Genomic DNA, 23732 nt, shown 5'->3' with positions numbered 1-23732 from the left:
CTTCTTGATGTGGTGTTTGCTTGAAAGATGATTGTGCGCCAGGCACCGAGGTATTCTGTTGGGATTGGTTTAATAGTTCAATATTTTCCAGGCGATTCCTCTAATTAAACTGGTTCCATTCTGGTAGTTCATCATGAATAACTTTTCCGTCAACAATCAATTTACCTGGATATATTATTTTTACTTTTGATCTTGGATTTAACCCTTTTTGCACCTTGTATTTTGGCCATAATCGGGAGCGTGCCATTTGTATCTCTTTCGGAAAATCGTAATCGACAAAAATGCCATGTACTCCTTTCAGCATGTACGCTCTACTCATGATAAGTTCGACATTTTGAAAGTCTCTAAAATTTACAATGATTGGCCTGTGGCTATTTCTTTGCCTTTTTGCTCCAGGTCTATGTGCGCGATTAATGCATATCTCATCTGGTAATATATCAAAAAATAGATAAATACAGAATCCCTAAAGAAAGCCCTACACGGCAAATTGAAAATGTTGCAGGCTCGGTTTGATTGAGCCTGTTCATAAGTCTATTCTGAAAAAAGTCTATCAAAATATTGCAACAGTTTTCTTCTGCATTTTCTGAAAAACCTCGAAAAATGAGATTGTTTCGTCGAGATCTTGCCTCCAGGTCAATAGATTTGAATGCTAGGGTCCTAATAAGATGTGTTTGACTGTTTGTTACCTCAATAACATGACCTACTTTCTCTTGCATATAACAAAGGGATTTTTGGATAGTAGACATGCCATTGTTGAAAGTACTTTGTTCATGTCTAATAATTCTCAGTTCATCAAATTATAGTAACATTTTTGTATCCATAGAGGATTCAGAAAAAGTTTCTCGCGTAATATGTGATTGTAATTGTTCACCTGTGTCACCTGAATCCTCTCTTACCTACCGGCTCCTTTGTTAAAAGCGGTCTAGTAAATCACTTACCGACCGGTTAACAGGTCTGCAAATAGATACCGACCGGTTATTGTTCTATTGTTCTCTATACAATAGAAAATATGTGAAGTCGAGAAACTCGTGCATTACAGTACACAATATTCACCGTAAAATAACGCTGAATTGTGGGGGAGGGGGGGATAATGACCACTTTGAATAGGAAAAAGGGTCGATATATATTTTAAAGATTAGTCGAAATAAATTAGCGCATACGGCTGTAAGTACCCTCATAACTTATATTCCAGATTATTTGTGAGAAAAACGAACTGGCTACTGTGGCGTTGAAGTTTTGTGTTTCGCCATATTAATGAGTATAACAACGCATATAAAGCCTTTCTTTAAAGTTTGCTTTTCGGTATACCTAACACATTTGCCGAACTATATAGCTTCATAAGATACTAGTTATTTCCACAACTATGTCTGAATTTGCACAATCCTGCATTATTTTAACAATTCTGCATTATAGGATATATGCGACGATTATATTATTGGTGCATATCGAATCAAAGTCAACTTCTGCATCTTTCTTTCCCAAAATATTACTTTCAGTGAGAGTATAGTTCATAGTTCAAGACCGTTTTTCTCATTGTCCCAGTTATTTTTACATTACAATTTGGATTTTGTATACCAGTACCAAGAATACGACTTGCGCTTTCATTCTAGACCGCGTGCTTACATATGCGGTCTTATAACGGATGATGCTAATTAAGAATACACGGAAAGAAAATTCTTCCAAGCATGGATGAAATTCTAAGAACATTTAAAATCGGCCATCATAAAAATCAACAACAACAAAACCCAACTTACATAACTGTGTAACTACATGTATTACTAATATTGAATCATATAACCCCGTCTTTTACTTTCCTTTTATATTTTAATTATATAAGAAATAGCCTGATCATCTATTTACCATGAAATTTATTACATATAAAGATAAAGTGTTCCGTTTTTATGATTAGAAAACATTTTTATCTTCCTCAGTATTTGCTTATATTATTAATATGTTATGTATTCATATATCAAAATAATGATCTTACCTTTCCCTATTCGACAAGTTCTGTTTTCATTTTCTGTGACTCAACTCACAAGTACATTACCTAATGAAACCCCGCGAAAATCACGAGAATATTCAAATAACACCTGATTTGTGAACGAATGAATTACAGGAGCGTAGCGGATGGTATCTTTGCTTGGCTTTGGAATGCTTTCTTAAACATGATAAAGTACATAAATAATATGTTACTTGTGAGTAATATATTAATAAATACTGAGTTAAAAACTGATGTATGGATAGAAAAACAAAAGAGCATGTAGGTAAGATAGTTACCGCACTCGGAATAGGTCTGCCTAGTATTTACAGACCCGGTGGCCTTTTAAAAACCTCGATCGCTACGCTCTCTTGGTCTTCAAATCGCCACCCGGGTCTGTAAATACTAGGCAGACCTATTCCTCGTACGGTTACTATTACTTGAAGAATTTCAAAACTGTTCTGTACAATTAAAAAATGCGTGACCGATAAAAAGTTGACACTCAATTAAATCACGGATTTATATTACATAAATCCGTGATTAAATCTACCCCGCTGGTGTTAATTGGGACTTCTGCAGTCTTTATCGATTTTTACACCTTATATAAACAATAAATAAATAAAAATAAATAAACAATAAAAAAATAATCGCCAGATTTTGTAGCCAAAATGCAAAAATAATCGCCAATATTATAAAATAATCGCAAATGGCGACTATGGCGATTGTCAGCGTGAGCCCTGTTTTATGATAAAATATGTAGAACCTATCATATGATAAGTAAATGACTTATCTAGATTTCTGTATACCAGGTCTGGATGCACAAATATGCCTGTCTAATGAACAGATTAGTTTCACCTAGGGGTGTAACAATACGGCAAAAACCGTATTGCAATATATTGTCATTTTCCAGCCTATCAACTTGATAAATTACAACGTGTGCAGAATTATGCTGCTAGAATTGTCACTGGAGCTGCTTACTATCAATCCAGTGCTGAAATTCATAAATCACTCCACTGGCTTCCAATTCGAGCAAGAATCATGTACAAAGTTATTGTGTTGCAAATGGCACCGCTCCATTGTATCTTCGTGAATTGTTCACTAAATGCCAGAGTCAGTACAGGAAAAGACTGAGATCCTCATCATCTAGCAACATTCGGTTTGATATACCAACTTGCTGATAGATTTTTTGGCTACTGTGGGACCTAAATGGTGGAATTCATTGCCAGACTATCTGAAGGCCGGACATTACCAATGAAAATCAGTTTAAGGCCAAACTTAAAACATACTTGTTTGGACTGTTTTTCAACTAGAGTTGTAGATTGTCTGTGCCATCGAGACTGGGTTTGGGAGTGCCTAGATCAAGCATATGTGTATATGATCTTAATACTGTACAGCGCAATCGAATATTTAATACATTTTTGCGCTATATAAATGTCTTGTATTTGTATTTTGCCAAAGTGTATTGCAATACGTATTGTCGTGTATATGTTTTGATGTAAAGATGGAGTAACATTAGATATTATTATTATTAAATGTATATATTCTTAGTAGAAACTTGATAAAAATGTAAGGAATAAATAGAAAGTACATTGTAAGAGTCACACAATTTGATGGAAATAAAACTAGTCGTGCGGGACCTTTCACACCTGGTCCGCTTAATATGTAAATTATGTGGCCGTTATTGACTTTTAAGTGTACTAGTTGTTGCGTATTTTTATCTTACGTTGACACCAATAAAACTCACCAATAAAAGATTTTATGCGAAATTTGTATGAAATTAGAAGGCGATTATTAAAATTATGATTTTTATGAAATACCGGTTTTCCAAAAATCGTACCGCGGTACGAAATTTATTTTTTCATATTGCAATAAATCGGTATACAGGTAAACCGTTACACCCTTATTCATAACTAAGATCTATTAAATATCGCCATTTTATTTTGCAGAGATTGCCCTTGTGGAAGTATTTGCATTGACGGTGCATGCGCAGAGGGTATGTACTAGTATACGTTTAATCATATTGCAGACATTATTAGAAAGTACACCAAACACAAAATAGATAATACAATAAATTGTATCATAGTTTGGAGACCTTTCTGTTGAAAATGTGTCAGGGTTAAATCGTATACATATACATGCACAGTGCGGTAACTGGAGTAAGGGTATTAGTTACCCGCACTCCAGAGCATGCCCATTGTTTGGATCATTTTTGCTGGGGTTTACATACTGTGAGGGCAGAGAAAGGGAAAGCGACAGAAATGTCACGTACATTCAGATGTTCGTTCATTGGTTCATTTTTGTCGGGCTTTCATATTGTGACAACAGGGAACGTGCTTTTATGTTTGACTATGATACAAAAGAGAAAGAACACTACGCTACGCCCCCTCGTACAAATCAGATAGCCTCATGTTTCGGTGCTCTTTCTATTACATAATGATAATATTCTATAAATAAGTAATTATTACATATTTTCATTAGACAATGATATAAAGATAGCTTCTGAATAGATGGCGAAATTTAAAATTACAATTTCATTGTGTAATTGTTTCATGATTTAATTACAAATAAAATCGTTGCATATATGTACGCCAGATAACAGTAACACGAAAATGTTTGTTAATTTAGGACTTTTATATATCTGCTAAACCCATTAGTTTCATGTTGAAGAATTATTCTACAGTAACATTTCACTAACTCAAAATATTTGTTAATTTTAGGTTGCATGTTGTACGACACATTTATGCCGGCTGGTTCCGAGTCAGAAGTTTACGGCAGAAAATGTCATTGTGGTGAAACTCCCGACGAGAAAGGAATGTTGCTAGAGGTAATATCACAACTATCTCTAAGTTATTTCCTCTGCTAATAAAAACTTGTTTTGTACAATATCTTTCTTGGTCCTTCATCATCTTTCACTAGATGCCCTCGTTTAAGTGTGAGATCATATACGTTTTCTTCTGTAAAAACAATCATTGAAACACTAAAACATTACTATTAAATTATCTGCTGTTGTCACTTACTTCATTAATTCTTGATTTCATGTTAAATATTTGAGATTTTGATATGATATGGTGAATTCAATAAAAAAAATTGTAATTTGTTTATTTTTTGTTTTTTCTTTCTTTACAGTGTGCTGAAAATGTGGAATTTGTAGGCGCTCCCGAAGGGGTTTTTGAATGGGAGAACAACCTAGCTTGTGAAGTGACCGCCGAGGAAGCCCCAGCTGATGCAGCCACCGAAGCACCCGCCGTTTGAATCATGTTGACATTCATTAAACATCAAGTTCACGACCGAATGTCATGTCGAGTTTCATTTGCATCAAATAATTATTATGAAATAAATGATGTTTACTTTTATGTAAAAAAAATGAGTTGTTTTATTTTAAAGATTTTTTCTGACCTTAAAAATTAACACAATTTCTGAATTTTGTTAACAATTGCTGAAAAGGGTATAGTTTTCCTTTGTGAATCTGTTATGAACCACGGCCCTCACTTCAAGCATGGAAGGTGAACTCTGGAAATGCGATATGGGTCGTCGTTCAAAAATGCTTCATTTTCTTTTTTTTTTCTGTTATCCCTTTGGCATTGAAATACAATGAAATTATCCTTGAAACTAACATTTAATACCCATAATATTACAAAGGTATATAAAATATAAAGGCAAAGACTATTTCAAGAACAAAGAGGAGCACAAATACAAGATAAAATTTATAACATTAACACTACGTAAACAGCATATTTGGTAAATTAACTCGTTTCCACACTGATCTATATATCCTTAGTTCAGTTTTTAATTGTTTAGGCATTGGATCATATTACTTCCGAAGATTACCTTCAAATTCTTAAAGAAGTCTGATTTTTATATGTTATAATTATAATGTTAACTTTGAAATGAAGAAAATAAATTTTTAGTTACTATAACAACTGTGTCTGTGTGAAATAAAAGACGATCATCCTATCTGTAGATTAAATAAATGATATTCATCCTTTATTTCATCCTTTATTTCCACAGCGAATCATAGCACAATTAAAATTATTGCAGTTAGATGTACGAGTATGTATAGTAAAACTGTACATGATTTGAAATTGTACACACATCAACATAGGTTTTAGTTACACTTCTTGATGGTATATTTAAATGAAAAAAATCTGAATGTATGACAAAGAACATGTACAGGAATTAAATGTCTTCCCTCCCCCTGAATTTTCATCAGCCGTTTTGACGCTATATGCATCTTTATTTTTCTTGTATATTTTTGTTAATTAATGACTTAGTATACACAGATGTAAAATCATTTACAGAATAATTTCGTCCATTCAGAATGTACATATTGCTATCAATGAGAAACTGTATAGGTGGTTCCCGTATGAGTTTGTATTAAAATCATATTCTTGGCTCAATATGATCAATTCCAGCAATAAAACCACCAGTGTCACCACAGCGGCTGTTAAAATCACCGCATACAAACAAAAAACATTTGTTTTGATATGCATAAATATTTTGCAACAAATCATTATTAAAAGTGGGAATCAGAATATCGTACAATGTTTTACCGGCGTTTACATCGCTTAGTGCGTTACTTGACAAAGCTGCCAAATATCTTTACAGCTAAAATTTATCTTATATGATTGACTAAATTTTCAAACAGCAAACAATTTAAACATTTAAATATTGTTATGGGTTTTAGAGAAACAAGAGTGCAAAAAGAAGGCTTAACCATTCGACCCAGACAGTTACAAAGTATGTCATTCAAGATACATGTACTTGAATGTCACTAAGTATGTCAGCGCTATGCACGCAACTCTTATCTTTGTTCTAAATAAGAATTCGTTAACAATCAAATCAAATTCTACTCCGCTTTGTCTTTAATATGACGCGTCTTAAGCTGTTATTATTTTGCTTTGCTTTTGGAATAACTTGCATCTACGGGAATGATAGAAATTCCCGAATATTACTGGAAGAGGCCAGCATAGATGACATTGTCAATACATTGGCAAATCTGACTGCCAGGGTTGAAAAATGCGAGACAGGTAAAACGTTGTTTTTTTTATTATTTTTAAAACTAACATACTATTTATTAGCAATGATTATATGATTTAATCTTCTGCTAATTTTTTGAACAGTAGAGCTCGAAATTTTACAATTATGCACTTAAAAATAATCTTCATTGTCTACTTTATAGCAGTCGAAAATTTCGAAACGTTGCCACTTAACTGTTGATGATGTGTAGTAATTGATCAAAATATAAAACGCAATTTTACTACATTTGTATTTTGAAATTTTCAGGACCTATTGCGTTCAAGGCACATTTAACCAAAAGCGTGTCCCCTGGAGCGAATGAGAGAATCATTTTTGATGACGTACAGCTCAATCTTGGTGGCGCCTATCATCCTTTTCTTGGAGGATTTTCGGCCCCATACACTGGCACTTACTTGTTCTCCGTCTCCATCTGCTCTACAGGTGGCCATTTTATTGTCCTTGACCTTATGAGGAACAAGGATGTGATTGGTCGAATTTTGGCGGGAGATGCGAGCTATGACGACTGTTCATCGGAAACTACGGTAGCACAATTGCACTCTGGAGATGAAGTTTTTGTTCAGCACCACTTAACAACCGGCGACTTCATACATTATCAACAACATACAATAAACAGTTTCACTGGGACTTTGTTGCAAAGAATGTAGAATAAAGTAAAGAATTATTAAGCATTGGTAATTTGTTATTTCTGTAACGAAAGACGCCTAATACTTATTATAATAAAATATGTTTCATGAAGATCGATCTTCTCTTTCGTAGAGTTAGAAATCTCTTTCTCTCTGTTTGCGACTGATCACGTAGGTTTTTACAACATGTATGTATTTCATCACGCCCTCCAGTGTACGGTAAAACGAGCGAACGGCATTTCCGAGATAGAGCGGAAGGCCGATTTAAACGGATAATTGTAAGTGTTGTTTATGTTTTTGTCTTGTTATTCTTTTAAGTTGTATTTTTTCGAAAAACGGAAAATGTAGTTCCGTGTAGGATTGATTTAGGCTTCTTCCAATGATCTAAGCTGTTACAAAAAGAAAATTATATCAAGCCTGGGAGAACTTTTTCCCCTGACGGAGCGAACGACGATTTGTAAAAAACCATTAAAATGCCATACCGGTCTTATTACGGGTCGATATTTTCCTAATACACTTTTTAAAGAAATTCGAAGAACAGAACAGAACAGAACACGTTTATTCAACAATAAGGAATTGAACTTACGTTCCTCTTCCATACATGCAATACATATAAACATAGGTCAATATACATGCATAAACATATTATAGTTATATAGTCATAATTTTACATATTATACAATTTACAAAAAAAGAAGAAAAACATCAATACTACAAGACATAATCAAAACTATAATCAAAGGTAGAGGATGAGCCATAAATATTATACGTTAGTACTAGCATTGCGAAGTTTTGATGCATGAAATAAATAGGAGGTCAAATTATTTAACACAGATTTTTTCTTTGATTTTAACAGTTCGCAAAATTTCCACATGCTCGGTTTTTTCCAATATTTTTTTGGTATATACTGTTTTCTTAAGTCACTATATTTTTTACACACCAGAACAAAATGGTATTCATCTTCTATGTCCGTGCTTGATTCACATATTTGACAAAGTCTTTCATTCCTGTCTAATCTATTTCTACCAAATCGTCCGGTTTCTATCCTAAGATTATGTGCCGATATGCTTAGTCTTGTTAACAAATAACGTTTGCTTTTCGGCAAGATATTTAAATATTCTTCGTAACCGAATTCAGTTTTAATATGTCTATATAATGAACACAATACACTGTTACTGCTTATATCTTGTTTATAACTGTCAGTCAGTCTTTGCTTAAACTCCATAAGAAAATAATTGGATTGTACTGATAACGGATTTTCCCACACATAACCAAAACCGTATGAATATAAGAGATTTCTTATATAACTAGTCCAATTTGTTTTCCCGTTATTAAAATCCTCTAATGATATTTCATACAGCTCTTTCAGAATACAGTGATCAGAATTGTTAATCTTTAACCAGTATTTTACTGCACGAACATAGCGGTAAATAAATAACGGATACCTTCCTAGTTCGCCGTAAATGCTAGCATTGCTTGAACTTATTTTCACATTTAAAACCCTTTTACAAAACTTTAAATGAATGCGCTCTAATTATTTAGATTTTATTACTCCCCATACCTCGCATGAGTAGTTCAAAATGGAAGCAACAAAAGCATCAAATAACTGACAATACGTACTTGGTTTTAAATCAAAGCGTTCAATAAGAAGTTCAGAGCTTTAAGACCTTTACCAGCTAGAACGTTTTGATTTGAATTGAAACTTCCAGACGAGCTAAATACGACTCCTCAGTAATTAAAATTTGAAACAGTTTCCAAGTTAACACCATTATAGTTCCATTTTTCGTTTCTTCTGGGTCTTCCTCCCTTTTTGAAGATGGTTACTTTAGTCTTGTCCGTGTTAACTTCAATACCCCATAATTTACAGTACTCACTCAATAAATCTAAATTTCTTTGTAGATCATCCGGACTTTCGCCTAAAATCGTCATGTCGTCTGCATACATAAGAAGCATTAATGTTACTTCTTTCAACGTTATTCCATTTTGATTTTTTTCTTGTAAATATATTTCAATGTCTTCAATAAACAGAGCATAGAATAATGGCGAAATGACATGTCCTTCGTGCCACATAAATTACACCTGAAGGATTTCTTAAATTTGTAAATCGATATTTTTCGAAAGTAGTGGAGCCAAAGGGCAAGAGATGGAGCGAAAGGTTCGGTGTTAAGCGCAAGGCGATATTAATTTGGCATATTGGAAGGAGCGTGGTCTATGAATTTTTATATATAAAAGCTTTAGAAGTTAAAATACACATGATCAAGTGTTGAGACTGAGATATATAAACCTTTGTAACTAATGTCATATACATTTATAATGTACATGTCCTACCTACCTAGCATTACATTATGTTATCAAAATATTATATGTGAGGCTAGATTACAGAAATTTTTAACGTACGCTTGTCATATATGATGAACATACATAGCATAGCCATATATAATTTTGACTGGGGTGTACGGAAAGGTGCAATTTTGCGCCACATGTTGTTTAATGCATTATATAGGTGATGGATACAGCTGTTGCTAAGCCACATATGGGCGGGAGCATAATGGTGAAACAGGTTTTGGAAGTCCAAGAAGTATCTACTATATAAGTAAATGGTTTCTATTCGATCTACACATTTGAATATAAGCAATATTCAGTTGACGATCGTTCAGATTACATGTAAGTACTTTTTAATTTTTGTAAACATACTAGTATGGTGGGAGCATTTTTCTTACTTTACATTAAATGAAATATTAGATGAAAAAAGAAAATAATTTCAGATAATTTCTAATATAGAACGTAAATTGTTGATGCATGTTTATGCATTTATTTGCGTGTGTTGTGGGATAGCATATTTTAAACTCAAATATGTATTCACAAATGTATGACAACTCCTTAAACAAAAAATACTTTCATTTTTTTTACAAAATTGACATATTTTCTTCACACATTTTATTATTCTATAATTTCAGTTATACCGTAAGCTTTGAGATAAAGATGGTACGTTTAACATTCGTATTGTTGTTTGTTGTTGCTGTTGCTTTTGTTGTTGCTGATGAGGATGAAGACAATTCCTGCACCGAACTTAAGTAAGTACACATGCATTTTAAACTGGTTGACTCAACAACCGGATCACAACCACGATTCAATCGGGTATGTTATTTTATTTTCCCATTTCTAACAATGCATGTTACTTAATGCCAAAAAGTTTGGGAGTATAAAGCTTTGACTGGCGAATTGTTCCAACAAATCCAAAAAAACTGTAAAATCCCATTGTTGTCATTATCTTGTGGTCATATCTTTGAAAAATATCTGTGTTAAGTAAAGCACATGAGTTAAGTAAGAACACAAAGTAAAATTTTCCTAAAAATTATTCAAGGGCTTGAATAGAAGGTTAAGCGATGGTGATTTTGTATGCACCTCTCGCTAAATTTGAAATTCATATTTCTATATTAGATACCAATGAATATTTTATCCGGTGAATACTGGCCGCCCAGTAAAGTATGGAGGAGATATGCAGACATATATTGAAAACATAAATTTATGAATATGAGAACAGAAAAAAATGTTATAACTAAGATCTATTAAATATTGCCATACATAATAATGCCTATTTATTTTGCAGAGATTGCCCTTGTGGAAGTATTTGCATTGACGGTGCATGCACAGAGGGTACGTATACGTTTAATCATATTGCAGACAATATTAGAAAGTACATCAAGCAAAAAATACAATAAAATAATGATAATGTTCTATAAATAAGTAATGATTACATATTTTCATTATACGATGATATAAAGATAGCTGAAATTTAAAATTACAATTTCATTGTGTAATTGTTTCATGATTAAATTATAAATAAAATCGTTGCATATATGTACGACAGAATGATAACAGTAACACGAAAATGTTTGTTAATTTAGGACTTTTCTATATCTGCTGAAACCATTAGTTTTATGTTCAAGAACTACTCTACAGTAACATTTCACTTACTCAATATGTTTGTTACTTTTAGGTTGCATGTTGTACGACACATTTATGCCGGCGGGTTCCGAGTCAGAAGTTTACGGCAGAAAATGTCATTGTGGTGAAACTCCCGACGAGAAAGGAATGTTGCTAGAGGTAATATCACAACTATCTCTAATTAAGTTATTTCCTCTGCTAATAAAAACTTGTTTTGTACAATATCTTTCTTGGTCCTTCATCATCTTTCACTAGATGCTCTCGTTTAAGTGTGAAAGCTACCGCTTAGATCATCATATACGGTTACTTCTGTGAAAAACAATCATTGAAACACTAAAACATTACTATTAAATTATCTGTAGTTGTCACGTACTTCATTAATTCTTGATTTCATGTTAAATATTTGAGATTTTGTTTTTTTATTCTTTCTTTACAGTGTGCTGAAAATGTGGAATTTGTAGGCGCTCCCGAAGGCGTTTCTGAATGGGAGAACAACCCAGCTTGTGAAGTGACCACCGAGGAAGCCCCGGCTGATGCAGCCACCGAAGCACCGGCCGTTTGAATCATGTTGACATTCATTTAACATCAAGTTCACGACCGCTTGTCATGTCGAATTTCATTTGCATCACATAATTATTATGAAATAAATGATGTTTACTTTTATGTAAAAAAAATGAGTTGTTCTGACCCAAAAAATTAACACAATTTCTGAATTTTGTTAACAATGGCTGAAAAGGGTATAGTTTTCCTTTATGAACCACGGCCCTCACTTCCTGCATGGAAGGTGAACTCTGGAAATACATATGGGTCGTCGTACTAAAGCACTTCATTTTCCTTTTTCAGTTATCTCTTTTGCATTGAAATACATTGAAATTATCCTTGTAACTAACACTTAATACCCATAATATTACAAAGGTATATAAAATATAAAGGCAAAGAGAATTTCAAGAACAAATACGAGCACAAATACAACATAAAGATTTATAACAATAACACCTAGTTAACAGAATATTTGGTAAAAAAAAACTCGTTTCCACACTGATCTATATCCTTAGTTCAGTTTTTATTTGTTTGGGCATTGGATCATATTACTTTCGAAGATTTCCTTCAAATTCTTAAAGAAGTCTGTTTATTATATGTTACAATATTAACTTTGAAATGAAGAAAATAAAATTTTAGTTACTATAACAACTGTGTCTGTGTGAAATAAAAGACGATCATCCTATGGATCCAAGGAACCCATTATCATATAGGGGAATTTCTTTAACTTGTTCTGTTTATAAACTCGATTGTGCTATATTAAATAATAGACTAAGTAACTGGGCTGAAAATCGAAATGTCATTGTTGACGAACAGAATGGGTTTAGAAAGAAAAGAAGCACTATTGATCATTTATTTACGCTAACAAATATAATTGATACTAGGAAAAAAACGTAAACAGTCTACATTTGCTGCTTTTATTGATTTTAAAAAGGCATATGATTATATAAATAGAGATTTACTATGGAAAAAATTGTATGACATAGGTATAAAAGGTAAAATGTTAGGTGCTGTACAATCTTTGTATGATTCTGTATATTCATGTGTAAGAATTAACTCTAAACATACTGATTGGTTTACTGTTAAGTCTGGATTACGTCAAGGCTGTATATTATCTCCCCTTTTGTTTAATTTATATATAAATGATCTTGCTGTTTACCTGAAATCTCTTGATATTGGTGTTGACTATGGATCTGATAAATATGTATGTTACTTTATGCAGATGATATTGTCTTGTTGGCAAAAGATGAGAAAGATTTGCAATGTTTATTAAATGCACTTAACAACTGGTGTAGCACCAACGATATGTTTATAAATAGTAGTAAAAGTCAAATTGTCCATTTTAGACCTTTATCTGTATGTAGAACATCGTTCAGTTTTATATGTGGTGTTCACACACTTAATATCGTTGATAGATATATGTATTTGGGATTAATGTTGCAAGAGCACTTAGATTTCAATGTTACTGCAAAGGTTGTAGCTCAAAGTGCAAGTCGGGCTCTTGTCCTTCTTATTGCTAAATGTAAATCGTCTGGTGGTCTTCCGTACGATGTATTTACCCACCTATATGATTCTACTGTTTGGCCAACAATCAGTTATGGTTCTGCTATCTGGGGTTATCGCTCTTACTCGTGCGTTAACGCAGTGCAGTTTCGCGCTATGCGTTTCTTTTTAGGTGTCGGTAGATATATATACGCCTAACGTCGCGGTTTCCGGTGAAATGGGATGGATATCCCCAGAAATCAGACAGTGGAAATCCATTGCTATTCATTTATCTAGAGTCTCTTATATGCTTGATTGTGGAGTAAACAAACGAGTTGCACTTTGTACTGCATCTGCAGCAAATAGATCATGTAAGAACTGGTTGTATACATTGCTTGCAATGTATACAGAGTTATAAGCTATGTCTCAGAAATCGTTACAGGTTTATGTTTTACCGAACAACAGAAACTAGTTCTTCATTCTGCAGTATTCCGACTACACATCATTAAAATAGTGTTTGCAAAGTTGTTTAAATGCTTTGAAAGTTCCAAATCGTTCATTTTCATGAAGTAAAAGACTCTATATTTCCTTTAAAGAAAACAGAAAATAACAGTTCATTGATAAAATCGTACGTTTATACCTACGCGTTAAACTTCGCATATACGCATGCGCTTGCTAGCATGAATGAATACATCGTAAATATAGTAAGTCGTCAGAGTAAAATCGATACCGCTTATGCTAAAACAATACAAAATAAGCTTTTTTTAAACCGCTAGTTTGTTGTGATTAAATGTCCGAATTTAAAATGTATTACACCAATAGAAAATCTTAGCTTCATCACACAGTATAAACTTCAATACATCTTTTGACTCCAAAGTATTTAAATTAACTGTTAAACCTACCATATGTCAGACCATTTTACATGCGATTTATACGGTGAGATACGCAATGATAAGAATAGCTGTCGCCTGCTAGTTCTGAAAGTGTATATCGGTGTATTATATAAATGGACGAAACATCTCAGATAGATATTAAATCAAATAAAATTCCTGATTTACATTTATGCAATAAAATTGCCCTAAAATGTTTTACAAAATGAGTATGGTGCTCCGTCACAAAATTTACCAGCGTATACCGGAAAATGTTTTGTTTTTTTTTTTAAAAAACTGGCAATTATCGTGACTTCGAAAAATAGAAATTTCGTAAGCTATTCTTTTGAATACCTTTTTTTACACATGATTTTCCTTTCACTTTTGTATGCCTTAGATTTTTTAAAGGAAATATGTTTCGAAATTCAGCGAAGATTGCCTGATTCAGTACGGGTAAAAATAAAGATTCGGCCGCTCGACCGTTCGACCCATTACAATTCGTCGAACTTGAGATATTGACGATTAAGCCAGAGTATGGAGCTAAATATAGGCACATGTGGCAAGATTCGACGAGAAGAAATAATCATTTGAAACTGTAAATCAGTGTAAGCATTAAGAAATAAATACATTATGTTATTTTAATCTGCTTATATTAATTGCCGAAAACACCAGAAAATACCGAAAAACACTTAAAATACAAAGAAATATTAATTCAGCAATATAAACAATTTTTGTCAGTTACTTGATGAAATGGGTTCAATAATATCAGTTTTAAATCGATGATATATACAATTGGTATAATTCCTACAAAATAAGTTTTATCTACTTTTTTCTATCCTTTAAATGATTAAAATTTACTTTCTTTTTGCAACCAGTGTAAATTAGAGAATGATTCTATTCTGTATTAAATGCGATATGTAAGTGTTTTTTGGCAAAGTAACAGTCTAGCGTCAAAAAAAACATGGAAAAGCCGGAAAACACACTTTTACGGGCATTAAAATAGTCGTAGTTAAAACAAGAGCCGCTATTTTTTTCAACCTTTTAAATGAATAACTATATATTACTTTCTTTTATTACCAATGTAAAATGTCAGTGATGTGTATTTTTATAAATACAGCATGAAAATGTTTTTCGGCTACGTAACGGTCTAGCGTCAATAACATGGAAAAGCCCCCCCCCCCCCCCCCCCCAAAAAAAAAAAAATTCGACCGTCTAAATGAATGATTATAACATTATATGTGTAAGCAATGAAAAATATCAGTAATATTTTTGTAATAAACATTGTATGAAATTGTTTATCGGCTATGATACTGCCTAGCGTCAAAAACATAGAAAAAATAAATAAACAAACAACACATTTTACTTGCAATAAAATACTAGATATATTTTTAAAAAAATGCTGCTAAATACATTTTTCAACCGTTTAAATGAATAACTATGACATAGAATTTATTACCTTTGTAAAATGTCAGTTATTTTTTGTAATAAGTACAGTATGAAAAAGTCAGTGGTGAAACTTATAGGTTGGCTCAGGGTGAGGTTAGCCTGGGTTCCAGTCTGTCGATTTTTTGTTTGGTTTCTGTTTGGCAAAATCGACACTATCAAAACGACGAACGAATAAGGAATATTAAGCGCATATGTTATGAACAAAAAAAATGTTATGAATAAGCAAAAACTATCAACACCTGAATCCCAGGCTAGGTGAGGTTTTAGATTGTTGAATGTCGGCCATCCATCTTATGTCAACTCTGGTCTGTCCACATTTAGCATCGTCGGATACCCACGGCCGAACCATTTACATTTATCAGTTATGTCATGTTAAATGTTAATCAACCATGTGTATCCGACGCCGACATTACAGTTGTTAACAATCTGCTGGTCATTTAGTTTGTTAACACTCTACTGGTCACACTTTTGTCCCAATTGTCACACAACATCGTAAGAATGTGTGTGACAGGTTTTGCTCGAGTTTAAACATGGATCACCTTGGTTGAAAATCAGAAGTATGTTACAGTAGCCAAAAAATAGAAAAAAATGTTTTAGCTCAATGGTTCATCTAAAGTTAAGAAGTTGGTAACACAACCTGATTATGGAAAAACCCTTGTTAACTTGCTGTCCAATTTAAATGGATTTCTTGGAAAGGTTGTTCATGAAGACTATATGTAACAATTATTGAATAATGAAAATATTACAGTACATTTGAATTGTTGTGATTATAGATTTCATTATTATTAATTAACGATAAAGTAATGCATTTGAAAATTAATGTGTAGAGATTAATACAACACACCGGAATATATTTATTAATGCATCAAAGTACAGTACATAGATGTACTATAATTTGGTAATTAATTCTTGTAGGATGATTCAGTTAATTGACTATGTATAGAGTTCAAGCCAGATCATGTATTTTATCAGCATCACTGGAAACTCAATATGACTGTTTCAATATTCTATACTGCAGTCCATTTAACGGGTGTTTCAAAAAAATGATTTCTTTATTGCTCATCTATCAGCTTGCCCTAGCAATACAGATGGAACATTCAACTTCCTTGACTCATAAATGACTTTTGAAGAAAAAAGCCTTGGTGCATGTGAATCACTTGTTAGGGACATTGGTCTTGGTCAGAAGATAATCCCTATTGTTTTCGAGGTCAGTAGGTTAAAATCAACATGGCTTTGATGACAAAAATGGATTACATTATCAAGCAATGTATACTTCAGTACTTTCAGTGCTTTGATTTTTCTATGTTAATGATATGTTAAAAAATTGTAATGCGCACCAATATAGTAATATAAGAATTTCCATTCCAAAACATACTATAGTGAATATTGTTACAACTAAATTGCAAGAAAAATGTGTTTTAAACTGGCTCGAATCTTTGAATAGTGTCACAGGTCCTTCTGGTCGTGGTGGCAATAAGTTGCGTACATATCGACTGTTTAAAACAGAATATGAGACAGAATTATATTGTAAACTCATTATGCCTCCTTGTCATCGCACTGCATTTAGCAAGTTTCGTTGTGGTGTTGCGCCTTTACGCATAGAAACTGGGCGTTACGAAGGCTTAGATGTATTGGAACGAAAATGCCAGTTCTGTGACAGTATTGAAGACGAAAGCCATGTCATTCTTGATTGCTTTGTGTACGATGACTTGCGACAATCATTATTTGATAAGGCTAAAACGGTAGATAATGCATTTGTACAAATGTCTAAAAATGAACAATTAATACGAATGAGACAAAAATAAAGTATGAATATATAGCACAATTAAAATTATTGCAGTTAGATATACGAGTATGTACTTAGTAAAACTGTACATGCACACATCTATAGGTTTTTCGTATACATATCAGTAACACTCCTTGATGGTATATTTAAATGAAAAAAATCTGAATGTATGACAAAGAACTTGTACAGGAATTAAATGTCTTTCCCCTCCTGAATTTTCATCAGCCGTTTTGACGCTATATGCATAGTGATTATTTTTATTTCTCGTGTTGAATTTCTCAGATAAAACAGAATAACCCGAAGTTTGACGGAATTGGCCGAGAAGATGCGATTGTTCGAACTAATTAAATCGATTTCTAAATTTAGCCTATATACTTTGCGGACTACGTCAGTATTTTTTACGCAACTTGTGTCTTAAGGTATATATTGGTAAATTTTCTGCCTGTATATCGTGGCTGGCTAAGTAGACTGGATACTTCGTATTTCATATAGAAAATTGAATCAACCTTTCAAACCCTGTGGGGTGATCCCCATAAGCTCCAGCTACGCCATCCAGCTATTTTTTTTCTCAATCTACTGATCAGATGTTTAACTGATTAAGAGCTTAATATCATCATATTATGTTATTAGAAGGTCACAAGTTGTGAAAAATTTCCTACAACTGGTCAATTTATATTCAGTATATATTTCATGAAAATAGTCTAATATAATTTACTAAATATAAAGCGTGGCATATCGAGGTTTGTGCTAGTTAACTTGCCTGGGTTCCAGTCTGTCGATTTTTTATGTGCTTCTGTTCGGCAAATCGACATACTATCAAAACCAGAGATGTTGTGTTATCTATGACGATCGAGTATGAAATAGCGCGTAAGTTATGAATAAATAAAAAAATATCAACGCCTGAATCCCAGGCTACTAGTTAACTGTTTTACAAACATACTAGCTACTAAGTCAAAGCTCTAGAGTTTGATAATCTTACAGTTCCAGTTCTGTATAAATTGATCAATTAATCTTGTCTTAAGAAATGATAAAACATCTTAATGTTTCATCTTTAAACAAATATCTAATCATACATGTATTTAATTAATACAGTTTTAAAAGATTCTAGTCCTTGTCATCCATAAAAGTCGTAACTAGTAACACCTTAAATTTTCTTACAAATTGCAAAATTAATGTACCCTTTCAATTGATGAGTCATTTACAAGATCACAAAGGACAGTAGATGGGGCTATATACTGGAATCACTGTGTGTCGTTGGTCCGTCTGTGAACATCTGATTTCTTTTGTAAAAAACAACCTTACCGTCATCTGTTTGTTTGTTGCTTTTTTATGTGTGTGTGGGGGGGGATATATATGAGTTTTTCTTAAAATGTACACACAGTCTAAATTGACAACGTTTCAAAAAAGGTCATTTTAATGACCGTACTCATGCTAACTTTGGAACACATTTCCACATCTGTGCAGTCCGTAATAATCGCACTGATTTGTGAAGAACGAAACTTGACAGATTGAAATAGACGTCCTCATATATTTTATCAAATAACAAATGCAAAACAGGCCGTAAAACATCATTACCTTTCACAAAATATCGGTGGGTAATGGTGGGTATCAAATGTTAATATATCCTCTGCCATTTATTTTATTCGAATTGTTATTCGAATGATATGTATACTAAAAATAACTTAAATAAGACATAGTGTATATTAGTGTACCTTTTTCGGAAAAAAGAAGGAAACTACATTGTATATCGTATATTTTTTAAGAGTTTTAAACTAGCGGAAATAAAGCGCTACATGGCAAATACAGTAGATATACTCACGGCTGTAATTAAAACCGTGATATACTCTATTATAAATGTTTTTATGACAAAATTTTCGTCCAAATGATAAATCATTTTACTTAAAGAATAAATGTCTCGCAAATTAAAATTCTAACAGTGTCTATTTTGGATTATACATTAAGTTAGTTGGAAGTGAGACCACCATCAATATGCAAGATCGTGCCGTTAATCATTTTCGCCATGTCACTCAGCAAGAACACCGTTCCATCCGAAACATCCGTGGGCTCTGGAAAACACCAGTAAGAGAATAAATACATATCTAATACAGAAGGTGTGTTAATATTAATATTTTACATTAAAACTCAAAGTACAATTCCACAACTGAAGCCAATTTTGTGAACATGTGCGTATTTTAGAGATTTATATCTTATTTTTGATTGCTACATTTCCTTTCTTGGTTAAAGATTGATTTAACTAATTCAACATTTGTTAGAAGAAAAAACTAGAATGTATATGCATGTATAACATTTGTATGGACAATGATTTTATTGATTTAATCAATATATCCATGTGATAAATTACATGTATTTTTTTATATTTAAACTTGTGTTGGTTTTCGATCTATTTGTCCTATGTGTGTACTTCGAAAGAAACAATATAATTACCAGCAAAATGCCCCATTGGTGTTCGAACGAGATATTTCATGTGTTTCTTCGGGTCTTCCCAGGCTCGTCTGCCCATGTCTGTCATCACAATAGTTGGATGGATGGCATTTACACGGATCTAAAAAATGTTATAAACAATCTTTATGTACAAATTAATTTTTAAAACAAGCTTCAAATGTGGAACATTCTCTGACTTGCTCTAATTGACAATATTTCAATTACTAAATACGTGCATTTACGACATGATAAATATTATGAAAGAAGCATATGCCAAAAATCAAAATCATTAACACATTAACATGAATAATACGCGTAGATGAAAACTAACAACGCGCGAAATCAGGCATTTACCTGATGTGGCCCAAGTTCAAGTGCCATAACTCTTGTAAGTGTATCGACAGCCCCCTTTGATGAACAGTATGATGTGTGCTCGGGGAACGCGACATTGGTCGTCATGCTTGAGATGTTAACAATAGCCCCACCTTCTCCTCTCTCTATCATCCCCTTGGCAACGACCTAAAATATATTAATATAAATCACAATATGGAAAATAGCCTGAATTACATGTAGTATTTTGAGGATTACTCTATTTAATGCCACTAAATAATTGTAAAAATGGAACATATATCAGTATTTTCTTGCTTTAAATGAAGCGTTATTACAGAATCATTCACGAAGAAAAAGTTATTTGGGAAACGGAAATACAAAGTTCTTATCCTAGAAAAGGACACAAAAGGTTAATATCACATATTATGTGATATATTTCATTGTGTCCATAACGGGAATCGAAAAATACTTACAGGGTATTCATTTACTCAAACCTGAATTTATTAAACATAAATTTTATCAATTGATTGGTGTCAATTTTTGTTTTCACTGATACATATCTTCCAAAATAAATGAAATTCTATCACTTATTAAAATTTATCAAATAATCAGGAAATAATAATAATATAAACGACATTTTTTAATATGTTAAGAGACGCTTACCGACGTTTAAGAATCAAATGAAGAGAAATCTTACAACATTCAGAGCGAGTGCGATAAGCCTAGAATTTAAAGTCATGCAAAACTAAACAAACCTGTGAAACGTTAACTAATGCCTGGAAATTGACACTGAATACCCTGAAAATACAAATGTGTATATAAAGACACTATCACGACAACTGACCTCCGCTATGAGAAAAAAAACATAAACGTCATTTAAAAAAAAGAAATGACGTCAATAGACGTTTGCGTTGTCGCTGACGTTGCAAATAGTGATTTACTCTTGAGATGTTGAATTTATATAAATAAGAATAATAAGAAAGGCCAAAAATGAAAATATTTATGTTTCTCTTCCGTGACCCATGCAAAATTGTGTTCGGTTGAGACGTTCAGGGTTGTTTCCTCATGCTGTCAGTGAAATATAAACTAAGATGCATTATTATAACACATTATTCCAGTGTCTACACTGATAATAATCGTTACTTACAACTGTGGTAGATACAGCAAGGAAATGAACACCAGCATGCATATCATTTAGTTATTTATTTCAATTTAACTGGCTATCTTAAGACTTCAAACACTAAAAAAAATGATTGAAATAATGAGTACAATAAATACATTGTATGAAGTCTCTATATTTGTTATATCTTCAGATACAGAACCTGTCGGACTACTAGTATAGGCATGTATGTGCATGTAGGATTCGTCTCCTTGTGGGAATTAAATATTCGATGTTATTCATATAACATTGATTAAGGGTTTGATTATATTCGAGACTTCGGTAACAATAAATGACCTTATTCATCATTTATTTAAAGGCTCAATATATGCATCAGAGGCAAGTAAATTTTTACTTCTTTAATAAGGGCAAACATGAATGTTATAATGTTTAAATAATGGTTTTTGTGAAATGTTAGATGCTTGTTACCTGAAAAAAGTAGCGAATAATCTGAAATATTTGTCATTAAAAGTAGCAAAATATAAACAAAGTAGTATTTCCATACAAATTACTAATTCACTATCACTGCACTTATTGTCAAAAATCAACAGATGATCATTAAAAAGATGGTTCAGGTAATTGGCCAATTCATAACTTTTTGGATACTATAAAAGTACACCAAAATTAGGCATAATGGGCCTTTAAGAAGGAACTAAAATACTTATAAATGAAGCGTGCGCAATACCTGTAAATTATTGCAAAATAGTGCTAAATTTAGCGTGTATACCTTGCGTACTACGTCAATAATCTATTTAACGACCGTTTACGTTTAACACATTTTGTGTATTAAGGTTTATATTGGTTAATTTCAATAGTTAAATTGGTGCTGGCTAAGTAGACTGGATACTTCGTCTTTCTCAGCAGAATAAACTTCGTGGGACCATACCCATAAGAACCAGTTACGCCACTCAGCACTTTTTTTTTTTTTTTTTTTATTTATATTCTTTTTTTTTATTTTTTAACATTTTACTAACAGATCACTATAATATGTGTTATTAAAAGGACATGTGCTAGTTTTTACATTTTTATTATTTTAACAAAAGTTAACAGAAATTATATATTTTGCGGCTATCTAGCACCACAGGTGTTAGTCACTAAGCCAAAATATAAATAAATAAATATATAAATAAATAAATAAATAAATAAATAAATAAATAAATAAATTATATTAATGAAAAATAAAAATAAAGAAAAGATACATACTATATTAAGTAAATATATATGCATCTCTTTCTTTTTGCTTGGGGTGGGGTGGGAGGGCTTGGTGGCCAATCAACGCGCCGAACACCTGTGGAACAAACCCATGTTAATTCCTTCAACGGTTTACAGTATGGGAGAGGGTCTCTCGACCCAGATAGCATGCACCGTTAAATGGTACATTTTAAGGCGTTACACTCAAGTATTTTTTGAAACTAGAAACACCTGTCATTAAACGCGAGAATATCATATTCAGAGTCAGTGCTGTCAGTTTCCTATTTTTCAGTATAAGGTGATCCATCTGACAGTACTGGGTAGAAAGTTTACTTGAAACACAGAAAATAAAGATGGAATGTAATCATTTTGCTAATGGTATAGTTAGAAATTTTTAGATAATCGAGTCTTTCGAGAGCGAAACGAGGGGAAAAAATCAAAAACAAACACATACCAAATATTGAACTTAAGTGAGTTGGTTTGAATTACAGAAGGTCTGTAATACAATGAAAAATTACGTTGATAGTATTAGATAGTATTTAGTATTAGACTTGAGAACAAACCACGAAAAAATGATTATACATGGAAGTGATTGGCAAGTGCGATAATCATGACGCGATATTACATATGTATACATGTACTTACATAGCAGATTGAACAAAATATCAGTATTCATTATTCTCAATCACTCAACACTCTCCTAGCAACATTTTATAAGAATATCCAAATGATACATTTCTATTGTTTTTATCAATATTTGAAATACTTATGAAAAATTTGCCCATTGTAGACATATTCACTTAAATTAAAATAATAGTGTACGTTACTGAAGGTTTGCTTGGTTATTAAGTAATATACCATTAATGAATGCATATTGTGAAAAATCGAATGGTATCAGATC

At 32.5% G+C, this 23732-nt stretch overlaps 3 protein-coding genes and 1 long non-coding RNA gene across 4 annotated transcripts; 3 read left to right on the top strand and 1 right to left on the bottom strand.

Moving 5' to 3' along the window:
* The first annotated feature begins 1650 nt into the window (after positions 1-1650).
* Positions 1651-5632, top strand: LOC132737075 (uncharacterized). The gene is made up of 3 exons (XR_009626676.1): positions 1651-3971; positions 4696-4802; positions 5105-5632. It is a non-coding gene; the product is annotated as an uncharacterized LOC132737075 (long non-coding RNA).
* A 1178-nt stretch (positions 5633-6810) lies between these two features.
* LOC132737073 (heavy metal-binding protein HIP-like) lies at positions 6811-7685 on the top strand. The gene is made up of 2 exons (XM_060724312.1): positions 6811-7005; positions 7262-7685. Exons 1-2 carry the CDS (start codon positions 6846-6848, stop codon positions 7657-7659), a joined length of 558 nt encoding a protein of 185 aa, XP_060580295.1. The 5' UTR covers positions 6811-6845; the 3' UTR covers positions 7660-7685.
* Positions 7686-10149: 2464 nt separating this feature from the next.
* LOC132737074 (uncharacterized) lies at positions 10150-12233 on the top strand. The gene is made up of 5 exons (XM_060724313.1): positions 10150-10302; positions 10596-10712; positions 11249-11295; positions 11639-11745; positions 12023-12233. Exons 2-5 carry the CDS (start codon positions 10621-10623, stop codon positions 12146-12148), a joined length of 372 nt encoding a protein of 123 aa, XP_060580296.1. The 5' UTR covers positions 10150-10302; positions 10596-10620; the 3' UTR covers positions 12149-12233.
* Positions 12234-19445: 7212 nt separating this feature from the next.
* Positions 19446-21279, bottom strand: LOC132737071 (L-xylulose reductase-like; the record flags this gene model as incomplete). Its single annotated transcript, XM_060724311.1, is given in 4 exon segments — positions 19446-19775; positions 20155-20272; positions 20506-20670; positions 21237-21279. Coding segments are annotated over 4 exon segments (430 nt in total), but the record flags the coding sequence as incomplete, so codon positions are not given.
* Between the last annotated feature and the right edge of the window lie 2453 nt (positions 21280-23732).

This window comes from Ruditapes philippinarum, unplaced genomic scaffold (genome assembly GCF_026571515.1).
Source record: "Ruditapes philippinarum isolate M1 unplaced genomic scaffold, ASM2657151v2 ctg4754_1_1_1_1, whole genome shotgun sequence".
Classification (NCBI taxonomy): Eukaryota; Metazoa; Mollusca; class Bivalvia; order Venerida; family Veneridae; genus Ruditapes; species Ruditapes philippinarum.
Note: the sequence above shows the minus strand (reverse complement) of the source record. Positions and strands in the feature narration are given on the sequence as shown.

Coding starts and splice junctions, on each gene's coding strand:
- LOC132737074 (XM_060724313.1), top strand. CDS start 10,621: ATGGTACGTTTAACATTCGTATTGTTGTTTGTTGTTGCTGTTGCTTTT. Junction 10,713..11,248: donor AATTCCTGCACCGAACTTAA/GTAAGTACACAT, acceptor TTTATTTTGCAG/AGATTGCCCTTGTGGAAGTA. Junction 11,746..12,022: donor AGAAAGGAATGTTGCTAGAG/GTAATATCACAA, acceptor CTTTCTTTACAG/TGTGCTGAAAATGTGGAATT.
- LOC132737073 (XM_060724312.1), top strand. CDS start 6,846: ATGACGCGTCTTAAGCTGTTATTATTTTGCTTTGCTTTTGGAATAACT. Junction 7,006..7,261: donor GGTTGAAAAATGCGAGACAG/GTAAAACGTTGT, acceptor TGAAATTTTCAG/GACCTATTGCGTTCAAGGCA.